Source organism: Cyprinodon variegatus, unplaced genomic scaffold (genome assembly GCF_000732505.1).
Source record: "Cyprinodon variegatus isolate N-32 unplaced genomic scaffold, C_variegatus-1.0 Scaffold388, whole genome shotgun sequence".
Lineage (NCBI taxonomy): Eukaryota > Metazoa > Chordata > Actinopteri > Cyprinodontiformes > Cyprinodontidae > Cyprinodon > Cyprinodon variegatus.
Window position 1 is genome coordinate 527,260 of NW_015150841.1, and position 13,748 is coordinate 541,007.

The 13,748-nt window shown below is 36.4% G+C and overlaps 1 protein-coding gene across 1 annotated transcript; it reads left to right on the forward strand.

Annotated features, from left to right (window-relative positions):
- Window positions 1–916: 916 nt before the first annotated feature.
- Window positions 917–11,850, forward strand: LOC107092643 (cytochrome P450 2F2-like). The gene is made up of 11 exons (XM_015387236.1): window positions 917–1,135; window positions 2,153–2,315; window positions 5,020–5,172; window positions 5,653–5,813; window positions 7,525–7,593; window positions 8,097–8,201; window positions 9,066–9,204; window positions 9,396–9,481; window positions 10,822–10,923; window positions 11,005–11,146; window positions 11,227–11,850. Exons 1-11 carry the CDS (start codon window positions 974–976, stop codon window positions 11,412–11,414), a joined length of 1,470 nt encoding a protein of 489 aa, XP_015242722.1. The 5' UTR covers window positions 917–973; the 3' UTR covers window positions 11,415–11,850.
- The last annotated feature ends 1,898 nt before the right edge of the window (window positions 11,851–13,748 follow it).

The following is a 13,748-nucleotide window of genomic DNA, read 5'->3' on the forward strand; positions in this document are numbered from 1 at the left end:
TTTACCTTCAAATGATAAATTAGGTGATTGCACAATTTCATCGTACAAAGAGATATAAAATATATGAAATAACCAGTGCTCTAGCATAGCAGGGATTATACACAGATTTTTAAAAAAATTCTATATCTTTGAAAAAGTAGCGATCTAACTGAATTTGTTATAGCTGACTCTTCTGGTCATTGATGTACCAGAGTCCTTTTGAAACACTGAATCCCATATTTCCTTTGCTGGGTTCAGCTTCGCTTTAAAACAGACAAGAAAAAACAACACAAAAATATATGGGCATAGGACCAATAGGTCCTTATACACCTATGCCATAGGTGTATAAGTGTTCAGGCAATACTTTTGTATAATAAAGAATCCATTCACATTAAAGTTCACTTGTGCAACTAGTTTAACGCTGGCAGTCATCAGCAGAGGGTGCTGCTCTGCTAGATTTAGCATTGGGACACTTTCCATCTAATTGAAAAGATCACAAATGATGATTACATCAAGCAAGAGTCAACTAAGACAGACACATAATAGGAATAACTAAATAAATACAATAAATGTATACCAGCAACACAAAAGCATAAAAATAATTTTGCTCTTACAGTAAATTGTCATCTTTTGCTTTCTTACTGAACAGAAAATATTGACTGTAGAAGTGGGCAGATCGATTGTAGTATCAAATAATATTGATAACAATGCTGGTTTGATATTGAAGAACAGTCTTTTAAAAAGTTTCCTTCTCTCCCACACACACTATCTGCAGTAGATTCATCAAAGTCTCCCTGTCTGTTTCAGAAATGAGGATTTAAGGTGGAACTGACAGTTTTCTTTGTGAGTAGGTTTTTTGTGGATCAACTTGTTCTCTTCAATGGTATCGCCCCATTCTTAGGACAAAGGAACAGATTATATATGCACAGGAGGCAGGACTAAAAGCAGAGCTCAGCCACTTCTAGTGCAATCCTGCAGAGCTAACTATCCCATCATGTTTGGTACTGTGATTCTTTTATTCCTCTTAATTTTATTCCTCTTGTTCCAACTCAAATTTAAAAGGCCAAAGAATTTTCCACCAGGACCCCCAACCTTACCCCTCCTTGGGAACGTTTTGAGCCTGAGCCAGGAGAACCCTCTAGAGGACCTTGAGAGGGTAAGAAATTTGTTTTAACACAATTTTGATCTTGAAGGCTTCACCTCATCGTTTTTAAACTAATGTGCTGTTAATAGTGTTATTTAAAAAAAATATATACCTTCTTGCTTCAACAATTTAGTTGTATGATTGATTTCATTACAACATTCTTGCAGTCTGAGAAACTCACACTAAACCTAATGGAAGTAAAATTTAATCCAGTTTTACAACCCAACACAAAGCACTGTTTACTTAACAGTGTTTCCTCTGCTGAATACAAAGTGGTTGCATAATGGATGGTAGTGCAGAGCAGTGTAGAGCTAGCTGCCTCAACACTGGGAAACATCTAACCACTGCTGTTGTTAATGCACTCATTCTTGGTTAATCTTGATTTTATACAGGCTATTGATTGCACTGATAAACAGAATGACTGCCATTTATTTTCTTCTAAATGTTCTATATTTCCAATCTTGTTCCAAGCATGATTAGTGAAAATATACTTCATTGCTGCAAAAACAAGATATCTGATACTGACCTAGCCAAGCCCACAGCCTATATACTTGGCACGTTTCCAACTGTGTCTAAAAGTCAGGGGTGTTTTCTCATCTGTTTCATGTATTGGATGGTTAGTCATTCTTAGTGAAGGTGGGTATAGCCAGTCTGATTGTTAATTGAATGTTATTTGACCTTAGTGAAAAACAAGACTTTTTTTCAGATGGGGTTTATTGTTCTTCTTCCCAGCTGCTTTTGCTCATCTTTTTCAGACCTCTAACTTTAGTTTTTGTTTTGTTGCAAGTAAAACTCTGCACTAATACCATTTTAATGCATTTCTATATTTGCAGTGATCATGCACAACAGGTGCTCCAACCCTATTCCACTCATTACAATATTTTTTATTTATGAACATGGCAGAACAATATCTATAAACCTTATGGGATGTGATAGTTGAAATTCAGCCTGATACATTACTATTATTATAATATTTGGAGCATTTTTGTGTGAAATGACCCAGCCCATTATGTCTTGTTTCTTTACCAGCTCAGGCTCTCATATGGAAATGTCTACAGCCTGTTTATTGGTTCCAGACCAGCTGTGGTCATCAGTGGACTAAAGGCCATAAAGGAGGCGATAGTGATAAAGGGTGCGGAATATGCTGGAAGACCACAAGACATGTTTGTAAATGATGTCACAGAGAATAAAGGTAAGGGTTACATCAAAGAAGCAAAAACTAGTCACTGCAACCAGACGTACCATAATTTAAACCGTCAACTGTTTAAGAGGGTAACTGTCAACTGATTATGGTCAGCTTTACTTAACATTAGATACAGGTAAAAAAAAATCCTAAACATCTTCATCAGAAAGGCCTCTTGGGGGAAACAAGAAACACAAAATTACTCTCAAGTGCAGTAAAGTGAGGATGAGCCATTTGAGGTTTTATACATTTTTTAAATAATATTTCAGGCCTTTAGAGGAACAGGCTGATGAAAATGCTCAGTCATCCAGGTCATAGTCATTCCAAAAAAGTAAAAAACAAAAAACAAAAAAACAAACCACTGGACTTTCTTTTCCAGGTTTTGACTTCCATCCAGGAAGCCTTTTCAATTCAAAATGTCAGAATTAGCATTGAGTTCCAAACTTTATAGAGTAGCCCAAAAAAGCCTTGATTTGGCTTAGAAAACATGTAAGTTGAACCAGAAGAACAGGTCCACCACTTAGGAATGGGGAGTTGTTGATATAACAACTGAGGTAAAAAATTTAGTCTGTGGTGTGTCATGTTTCTGGTGAGTAAAGGACTCCAAAAAGTGTTTGAAATAATAGAAGGAGGACACCTTATTTGTTGATCACAGCAAAAACAAAATATGGAGCACAGGCAGCCTAGCAAAAGGAATGAACAATGAAAGGCAATGAACAATGAAAGCCAATGTGAGTATAAACCAAGGGAAGGGTGCATAAAGACTTATATAGCGTGTCCAGATCCGACGGTTGCGTCCTCCAAAGGTTTGAAGGACAGGTCTGGATGTGTCCTCTGCAGCCCTGGGTATCCCATGATTCATTGCGAGTCCAAGCAAGCCAGCTGCTCTGTGCTCAGAGGCAAAAGGGAAATAGCGACAAACAGTGGTGCATGTTATGAGATTTAAGCACAGATTACAAAATCTTGGCATCGTGGGGAACACAAATGTGATATCTGCTAGGATGGCTCTGAAGCTCCTCGAAAATGTAATTAGCATACAGATCAATAGTGAGAAGTCTGGCATCCATTCTTTGCCTGCTTTGTGTCTCACTGCCATGGTTACTAGGTGACAGAGTGTGCGCTCAGTGAGGGGCAGTGGCAGTCAGTAAAGGCTGGACTTGTTCGAATCCACCATTCTCCCTTTTATCATGAATAGAAGCTTTTTTTTGTCAAAGTGGTAATTCCTACCACCCCTGTTGGGCTGCAGTATGACAACTCTCGTCCTTCGTTCATCAGACACACTGATCAAGCCTATTTGTGACAGATGATGGAGAAAACTGGGTCAACATCTAAAAATCACATGAGCAAGACAGGACGTATGACAAAGGTGTAGTAAAGCAAATCTGGAAAATTTCAATATAAGAAAAGATGCATGGGTGTTTCCTGCAGAGTGAGGGCTGTTGCACGGTAGGATTTTGCTGTGCATGATGAGGCAGACACATGAAAGGCTACATGTGAAACTGACTTCACACTGACTACTTTCCAAATCAATTCTGTCAGCTGTATCAGGGTGTGTTCTGCAGCATTGCACCTTTGTCTGCATGAAAAATGGATTAACAGATGCGTGTAGGATTCATTCAGGCACCTAGAGAGCCTCTGTTCTTGTTCTAATATTTACCAAATCCTTTCGTTTGATCTCTGAATTCCTGTCTGACTTGCCCCGTCATCCATCCCAAACAGAATTCATCCATAATTCTTACAGACTATGCATAAAGGAGAGCCACAGAGCTGGTAGCTATTCAAAAATGGACTACATTGGCTTCCTTTTTCTTTTCTTTTTTTCTGTGTGTGTCCTGTTTAGCTAATAAAGCTCCGGGAATTTATGTCCCACAGCTAGCTGATAGCCCAACAGCTTTGATTTCACAAGCAGACCAGTGTGACTGTTTTCATATAGTTCAGTTTGATATTTGTATATAAAACTTAATTGAACATTATTTGGGGAGTAAAATCATATACAATGGACATGCAAATGGAGGTGAGAAAGAAAGAGAAGATATTAAATAAGGAAAAAGAAGGAGAGAGATAGAGACAGGAAAGATACATGCATGAAAAGAGAAGAAGCGAAAATAGACAAGACTGAAGATATACCTGGAAGTCTGCTTCCATACCTATTAGAGAACAGAGGATCAGAAAACAGAGAGCATAACAACAGCAAAAAGGACACAACAGACAACCAAAGTAAACTTTAAAAGAAAGAAGCTTCAAGAGCAGTGGGTGTCCTATCCATGTGTGTTGGAGTCAGAACCTTCTGTTATTAGACATTGTTATTCAGGGTGGTACAGTATATATCTGTAGCTGCAGCTTAGTATTTTAGTATTGGTGTACATAACTTAACACATGGAAGCAACAACAATAACATTGGCTTCTATTTTTGATGAATCAGAAAATATTTTGAGGAAGTCGTCTGTGTCAATGATGGATATCATTTTAAAATGACCTAAACTGAGAATGGTATACAAGTTTAAGAACAAAGCTTAACACAAAGGAATAAGCTGAAAACCAAAATGACATTAACACTACCTTGTGAGTTGAGAGCCATTATAACCCTTTTTAGTGTGTCCTTTTGTAGTTTCTCTTATCTCTTATATGACAAAAATGTATAACATAAATATGCATAAGTGTAACATATTGTTTATGTTAAATTTTTCCTGCTGTGTTCCCACATTTGTTTTAGGAGTGATTTTGGCAGATTACGGCTTGAGATGGAAAGAACATCGACGCTTTGCTCTGATGACACTAAGAAACTTTGGTCTAGGAAAAAAGTCAATGGAAGACAAGATCAATGATGAGATTGAATACACAATAAAAACCCTGGAACAGAGCCAAGGTATTTCATTTATGGGTCCACTTAACCAACATGGCACAAGCTAAATTGATACATATGGTTCAAAACCTTTCCGTATTGAGGCGAACACATTTGTTGGCTTCTGGCAAGATGTATTTTTTCAGGAGTTTGTGAATTTACAAATCTCACGCCAAGTCATCTTGCTTGCAAGGTAACCACTTAATTAGAGTTTGTGTAGCCTTTATTCCTGCAATGTTTATCCTTGGAATTCCTGGTCAAAGAGATCATCCCTTTGGAAGATATGTTGTTCCCTCAATTTAATTTAATTTGCTTTATAATATTTCCAACTTAAACTACTATCTAACCAAATTAAACACTAAATAACTGAGCATCAATGAATACTATAGTATCCATTGTATATTTTATGGATGTGTTGAAAGGGTTGCAGTATTCTTTGTTAAAACTAATATTGATCTTAGTGAAACCTAATGAATCCATTTCTGATTATTGTGATTTGTACAGGTGGCATACTGAGCCCACAGGTCATGTTCCATAACGCAGCCTCCAACATCATCTGCCAAGTTCTGTTTGGTAAACGCTTTGAATACAATGATGAGTTGATCAAAGTTATTGTTCAGTGCTTCACAGAGAATTCGAAGATGGCCAATGGACCTTGGGCTATGGTGAGTTAAAATCTATTTCTGGGGTTCGTTTCACGAAGCAGGTTTAACAAACACAGATTAAAATCCTCAACTCTAAATTGATGTAGCCTAAAGTCGGGAACTCTGAGTTTTTGATTTTGCAAGGACTGCAATGAATTAGGTAATCAACTAGTAGAACCACTTAGAGTTCAGCATGTGCATAACAAGTATAACAAGTATGAAAAACCATTATCAGTGGAGCACCAATTCATCGAGTTACCATGACAACAGGACACAGGAAGTGCCTATTGTACCCAACTGGAACTGGAGATTTTAATGAAGAAATAATATAAAAAAGGGAGAATGTGTTTAAAAGAGAAACAGCGCTACAGCTGCAAAGGAGAGGAAGATGGCGAAGGAGAAGATTGTTACTCAAGTTATTGCCTCAGTTTATATGGCATGCTGTTTGTACATTTATTATAAGCACTCTACTCTGTTGTTCCATTTGTAGATTGCTAAAATAAGATTCTTACTGATAAAAATATAACTCCTAGACCTAACTGTAATAATATACTTTCTAAATTACATTTTTGCAGCAGAAACTGAATTAGTAAACAAAATTATACTAGTAAGAATTAAGTTTTATATATCTAGAAGTGTTTTCCCATTTTAGGTGGCTGTTCTGACATTTAACAGCTTGACTGAATATGTATTTATGATATCTGAAAAACATTTCTTCATAGACTTAGACAAACTTTATCGTCATTTTGTACACAGAGTGTGTACAAAACGAAATTTTGTTCAGTACAGCTCTCAAGACATTTACATTTCTTAAAGTGCAGCACTGATAAAATATAAACATGGTGATCAAATGTAAACATAAGACTGAGATATAATCCACAGTTTTTACATCATTCTTTTTAAAGATGACGATGATCTCCTTCGTTTTCTCCACATTCAGGAGATACTCAAAAAAATACAAATAATGACCTGTATATTAGGAATGTGGAGATCTGAAATCAATTTCTAGAAATCCAGATTTTTTGTTCTAGATGTGGAGAATGACATTTTGTTTAAAATGTTCATTTAGACAAATCATTTCTTTTTCATATATCAGGAAAACATATTCTGTAAAACTAACACATCAAAATGGCTTGTTACCGCAATAATATTACAGGATTATTTCTCAAATGGTAATGGATCAATGTATGTATTTAGGTGAAATCACCTGTCAGCAGGTAAGGATGAGGAATAAAAACATTTTTTCTTATAGATGGAACCTCATTTTCTCATAGGGTTCTTCAGTTTTATTCTGTCTTCTTTTACACAGTAAATATTAAGTGTCTGTTTGAAGCCGCGCTTCAGATGTTATCGTCCTAATAAATGGTTGTTATTTGCGGTTATCAGTCGAACAGAATCGCTTCAGATTGTGCCTGCGTCATGAAACGGGCCACTTATCTACAAGCACTAAATCATACACTTCCTAAAGCTCTTCCTCCCTTGACAATGGAAAGGTTCTACATTTGGTTCACTTTAGAGTCCTATTAGATATATTCTGCTAAAACACAACCTTTATTTGCCTAAGATCTTTCTAAAATGTGCTTTGAGACTCAGGGTATCACTTATAGGGCTATAAAAATTGTTTATTTACATGAATCTTGAGATAGATCGATCTCCTTGAATTCAGATGCCCTATGCCACACAATTTGCAGGTCATAAGGAGAATAAACTAACTGCTTATTTCTGTTTACAGGTGTACGACTCTCTTCCAATAACTCGCAGCCTGCCACTTCCCTTCAGAAAAGCCTTTACAAATTATAAGGTACCAGAAGAAAAAATCAACTAAGCGGACCATCTATCAGTTCATCTATTTATAGATGTATCCAGGTTTAAATCTCAGCCTTTCCTGGATTTAACAAACCACTTACTTGGAGGTGTTAATGTTAAACTTTGGAAGTCTCCTATCTTAATAATTTTCAAACCTTCTCCAGAGGATTCCAGAAGAAATGCTGTCTACCTGTATTTTCTTGGTATCTCCTGAATCTTATGCAGGCTTAGAGTTATTCCACAATAAAGGTGCAAGCTAACTGATGTAAGTTTTTGGTATTCAGTCCAAAAATTATTTCTTCTTACTATTACTTCTGTCACTCTAACTCATATACCTGCTGTATACTCCACCCCTATAGCTCATATTCATTCTTAGTAGCCTAAAGTTTTCATTGCTAGACATTTATGGTTTGTTAGCTTCTTAAATTAATCATCCTCTTCAAAAAACTTTTGTGAATTTTTTTTTTTTTTTCAATTCTGTATTTCTTATTTGTTCAGACTTGTCAGAATATTGCAATGGAATTGGTGACAGAGCACAAGAAGACCAGAGTTCCTGGAGAGCCTCGAGACTTTCTAGACTGCTATCTGGATGAACTGGATAAGGTGACCAGGGTCAACTCTCGATTGCACCATAAAACCTGTTAGTCTGTCTGCACTAAATGGTAAATGGCATGTACTTATATAGCACCTTTATTCAAGTCAGGAGACTTGACCAAAGCGCTTTACACTACATTCATTCACCCCTTCACACACACAGTCACGGTGGCAAGCTACATTGTAGCCACAGCTGCCCTACGGCTCACTGACAGAAGCAGGGCTGCCGTACACTGGCGCCACCGGGCCCTCTGACCACCATCAGTAGACAATGCAGGTGAAGTCGATTTCAGGGAAAACTCCTACATCCAACGCCACTGTCTCCCCCACTATATCATTGTGTCTTTAACAATGTGTGCAATAATGACCTCATAGAGGACCTTTAGTATTTGCAGGAGAGCAAAAGTATTTGCCCTATTTCAGTTTTGATTTTTGACCCATTAAAGTTTCAGCTTAGGAACTTTTAAAATATGACACTTTTTTTTTTTTTTGCTGCACAGATCAGGCAGTATTTAAACTGTGACTAATACCATTGAATTTAGTTTATTGTGATTATTCTTGTTCTAGTGAGGATTTTAGTTTTCTTACATGGCCAGGTTGGTACGGACCTTTTCCAGTGATAAATTGATTTACCCCTTGCTTTTTAGTTTCTTAGTCATGATTTGAATAATGTTAGATCTATTTAATGATCTAAAATGAAATTATGACAAAAAAAATATTACACAGTCTTATAGTTCAGATTGTATTCAAAAATAAGTTTGTTTTAAACTAAAATAAAAAAAGAATTGTATTACCGTATTTGTTAATCACATGGGAGCATTTTTACAGTATTATTTAGGGTTGTCCTAAATTGCTCACTTTCCTTATTTGCAGAGAGGCAATGATGGTTCTTCGTTTTCAGAGGAACTGCTCACAAACTATATTCTAGATCTTCACTTTGCTGGGACGGATACCACCTCTAATACTCTGCTGACGGGCTTTCTTTACCTGATGAACTACCCACACATACAAGGTACCCATGAGAATTCAGATAAGATTAGTTTTTGCTAAGTTGAACTGGAGTTTTTTTAGTGCGATACACCGCAAGCACTGACAGCCTTCAGGGCTACAAATAGCTGAGCCATATGCTGTAGTCTTGAGAATCCAGTTTGAAAACCACTGGTTAAGGTTGTAGAGTAACATGCAGCTAACTTGGATTCTCAGAACGATGCCAGCAGGAGATTGATCAGGTGCTGCAGGGGAAGGATCGAGCCAGCTTCGAGGACAGAAACAGCATGCCTTATGTACAGGTCAGGAGCATCAACTGATTTCTTTCCGTTTTTATTCAGGATCACATGTGCTGTTACAACTAAATCCTCAGCAGTTAGAGGACTGCTTCTGATAGAAGTTTGTATTTTTCTAAAAGGCCAATATAATTTGCAAGGTTGTCCACAGTTTTAGTTCTCAGTTCTTCAAAGCTAAACATTTTATATAATAATTTTAAAGACAATAGTTTTTTTGTTAGTTAGTTGTTTGTTTGACAAACCATCAAAACCAAACCTGATATAATAAAAAAAGGAATAGGTCAGCAGAATTGATACTAAAACAACAAAGCTGTAGTTGGGAATATACAATATTGTGAATGTAAAGTAAGTGCTTAACAGGGTTATTACTGATTAAGGACAGGTGGTATGATTTCAGATGGAACACAGGTGTGGGGAGCAGGAAATGCTGAAAACTGATGGAATCTAATGGATGAGAAAAGCAGGAGAACATAATCAAAACTGTCATAGAGATATGGTAGTGGTTTAAATGACTCCAAGCATACTGAGAAGCCAAATCTCAAGTCTTAAGAATTGGTGTTTAGTTGAGCAGTGAATAGAGTCTACAAACTCCAAGCCCTTTTATCTGGTAGAAGATGTTGGCCAGAGGAATGTTTTCAGAATAGATTTGCTGTTTTCCTGCTATGCATGATTACACAGAAGCAAACAAATATATGAAAAACAGATACCTCAAACACAAAAGAAGCCATTAAACTAAAAAAAAAATGCTTGAAGCATGCTGACTATAGGAGTTAATCATTTAAAAGGATGTAAACACAGTTCAGAAGGTGCAAGAAATAGCTTGATGAGATATCTGCATCTTGAACACATGACCAGGGTTTGAAAAATCACTATTTCTCTGCAAAATACTGCATTCGAAAGTGTCCCAACATGTTGCATTAAGTTCTGTAACATGGTTAACCAGAATTACAGCAAATGTCACTTAGATCACAGTAGGAGTCTTTTACACCAGTCATTTTATTCAGATGTAATAAGCTATAGACATAGTAAGAAAATGAAAAATATAAAACGTCTAAAGAAATATGCAGCCTCTAAGGTATGTCCTCATTTTTTTTTTACCAGCAAACTAAGCATAACAAAAATAAATAGAGATGCATAAAAAATTATCTGCATAAAGAAACAGAAAAATTTCCTGATAAGCCTGGATAACTAATTGTGAAGGTTCTTTTAAAGGGATATAAATTAAGTCTGACTCATTTAGTCATTGGCTTTGACCCATTCCCAGTCGTCATCTATTGCCACTGTTTCCACTTTTAAGTTTAAGCTGTTTTAATGTTACAAATATCAGGTTATCTGCCTTCATTCAGGCTGTGATCCATGAAGTGCAGAGGATTGCCAACACAGTTCCTCTCAGTGTTTTCCACTGTACAACTAAGGACACCGAGCTCATGGGATACTCCATTCCCAAGGTGAGCTTGCCTTTACTGATCTGTGTTTAAAAAAGAGGAAGTAATGGCATTTTGACATATTTTTGTTTTTTATGGTCTCAGGGAACAATGATCATTCAGAATCTGACCTCGGTTCTGAGGGAGGAGGGACAGTGGAAATCTACTCATGAATTCAACCCTGAAAACTTCCTGAATGAACATGGAGAGTTTGTCAAACCAGATGCCTTCATGCCTTTCTCTGCAGGTAAAATGGAAGGAAAAGATTATATTAGATCTGAGGTGATAAGCATAGCTAGTGAACTTGATCTGTTTTCTTTTTCTCAGGTCCTCGGGTGTGTCTCGGGGAAGGTCTGGCTCGAATGGAGCTCTTCCTCTTCACTGTGACTCTGCTGAAGAAGTTCAAGTTCATCTGGCCGGAGGATGCAGGGGAACCAGATTTTACTCCAGTTTATGGGGTCACTCTAACTCCAAAACCTTACAACATGAAGGTCCAACTAAGATCCTCAGAGTGAGGACAGAAGAAACACGCTGCATTAAAAGCGCAATAGCTTGGATTTAGAAATACATTTTGTTTAATTCCAGCTCAACAACATTAAATGTAAACTTGTCTTCATTATCATATATGTATTTGGTTTGGGTACAATAATTGTATTAAATTCATAATTATTTTGTGTATTTCTTCTCATGTGTTAGGGTTAAAGTTTCCTTAAATACAAAACTTTAAACTAAACAGACTCTATTATTCAATGAAACAGTTTTTAGAAATTGCTTTGAAATTAGATCTGTTGTGAATTGGACCTATATGAATAAAACTGAAATAACCTGTATTGAACAAAATATCAACATATAAAATGCTATGAGAAATCGCCACAGACTTCAGGATGCTTTTTTTTTTTTTTTATCATGGGATAAGTCTGATTTCTACACTACAGAAATTACTACAAGAATCAACTGGCAGCAAAGATAATGAGAAGAACTACAAAGTTTTTGGTCCAACTAAATACTTTTAACTTTTTTAATATATCGATTTAGCTAACTATTTCTGTTTTTTTCTTTTGGCCATTCCACTGTTCTTTTCATTTTCTTCTCATGTACAGCAGGTTGAGTTGTCATGCTACTGAAATGTGCTCGATAATTAAACTTGCCTTGCCTTGTGAGGTTAAAGCAATCCTAACCAGAAAAGTACTCTGAGAGTGCAGACCTCTGCCAAGCAGGTTTATGTTTAACTATGATTAATGAATCAAATTGTATAACAGATACAGATATGATTGTTTTAACATAAGTTTCAGGAGGCTTTGGCGAATAATCATAACAACTGTCATGTTTCTATAAAATTTTATGTGGCCGTGGTGACGATGTAAAAAGATTTCAGCCTGAAGCTTAGGGAAGGGCCATTTTGATGTACAAATACAACCCTTATTAATTTCAAAACCCTAAAAATCATTAAAAAAAACTTCTGCAAGTGCCAGTTATGTCTGATGAGGAACTTCCACAGGCCTCATGTCTCTGTGTTGAATAGAAATCAAAAAATCATTTGCAGCTCTGATTTTGCAAAACTCATCCATTGGATTTATATTGAGGGCAGGTGGACTTTTAAAAGTTGAGTGAATGAGAAGAATTTGTTTGGTATTTGTACAATGTCTACACACTAGCGTGTCCTGCATGTTCAGGTACTTTACTGCCTTCACAAACCTGATTTAACAGCCCTTGTTTGCTGCTGGGGGGAATGCAATTATCTCCTAGAGCGGTAATACGTTTTAAACAGCAAAAGTTCCATGTTTAAAAACTACTGCTTCACAACACCGTTTGGTTCTGATGAAAATATCTTTTAAATAAATATGCCACAATTATTGCACAAAATTGTTAATACTCATGTTTTAAATTGTCAACTGAACAGTTATAACTAATTTTACTTATTGTTAGTAGCAAATGTATATTTATAAACTGTTATTTTTAACCATCTAGTTCATGTATTTTTTTTAAAGTTCATCAAAGCTATTTGATTACAATTACTCCGTATGAGCGGTATAATCTACTTTATATGATTTGATTGTCAGATTTAACTTAAACTGAGCTTTTCTGCCTGTGCAAAAAGCCATGGTTTTCTTGCTCCTGCTACCATGCAAAGTGCACCAAAAGGCTGCATAATTAAAAAATTTGCAACTCAGCTTACAATACGGCTCCATTCACTTGCAATCCAGCCATTACCTAACAGATTGGCTGTACAAAACTTGAGAACCCTGACCAACAGGTTTTTTGCAATCTACAATGTTTAGAGGTCTTTGCTTGCCAAGTGGATCTTTTATTTCAAAGCAATCCAAATTTCAAAGCAAGAAAACCTCTTCTTTTTGTAACTTTGTATCGTCCACCAGGTCCTTACTCTGAATTTTTGGATGAGTTTTCAGAGTTCCTTTCTGATTTGGTATTAAATACTGACAGGGTCATCATAGTGGGAGATTTTAACGCCCATGCTGACATGAAGGCGATAGCTTAAGTGCAGCCTTTAATGCTATCTTAGACACTATTGGCTTTGTTCAAAATGTGAATAACCCCACACATTCTCATTTTCATACTTTGGATCTTGTGCTAACATATGACATAGAATGTGAAGAAATAACAGTATTTCCTCACAACCCTGTCCTCTCTGACCACTTTCTAATAACCTTCAGGATTACTTTAACAGAGTTCTCCTCCCCCAAAAGAAGGTTCAATTTAGGTAGAACATTATCAGATAGTGCAGTTATACATTTTAAAGAATCTGCTTTACTTTCTCTCTCCTCTGTGTCGCTGAGCAGTGCTGCAGAGCGCAAAAGCTTAGTTTATTCTCCTCCACAGGTTGATGATTT

Coding starts and splice junctions, on each gene's coding strand:
- LOC107092643 (XM_015387236.1), top strand. CDS start 974: ATGTTTGGTACTGTGATTCTTTTATTCCTCTTAATTTTATTCCTCTTG. Junction 7,594..8,096: donor AAGCCTTTACAAATTATAAG/GTACCAGAAGAA, acceptor TTATTTGTTCAG/ACTTGTCAGAATATTGCAAT. Junction 8,202..9,065: donor ATCTGGATGAACTGGATAAG/GTGACCAGGGTC, acceptor CCTTATTTGCAG/AGAGGCAATGATGGTTCTTC.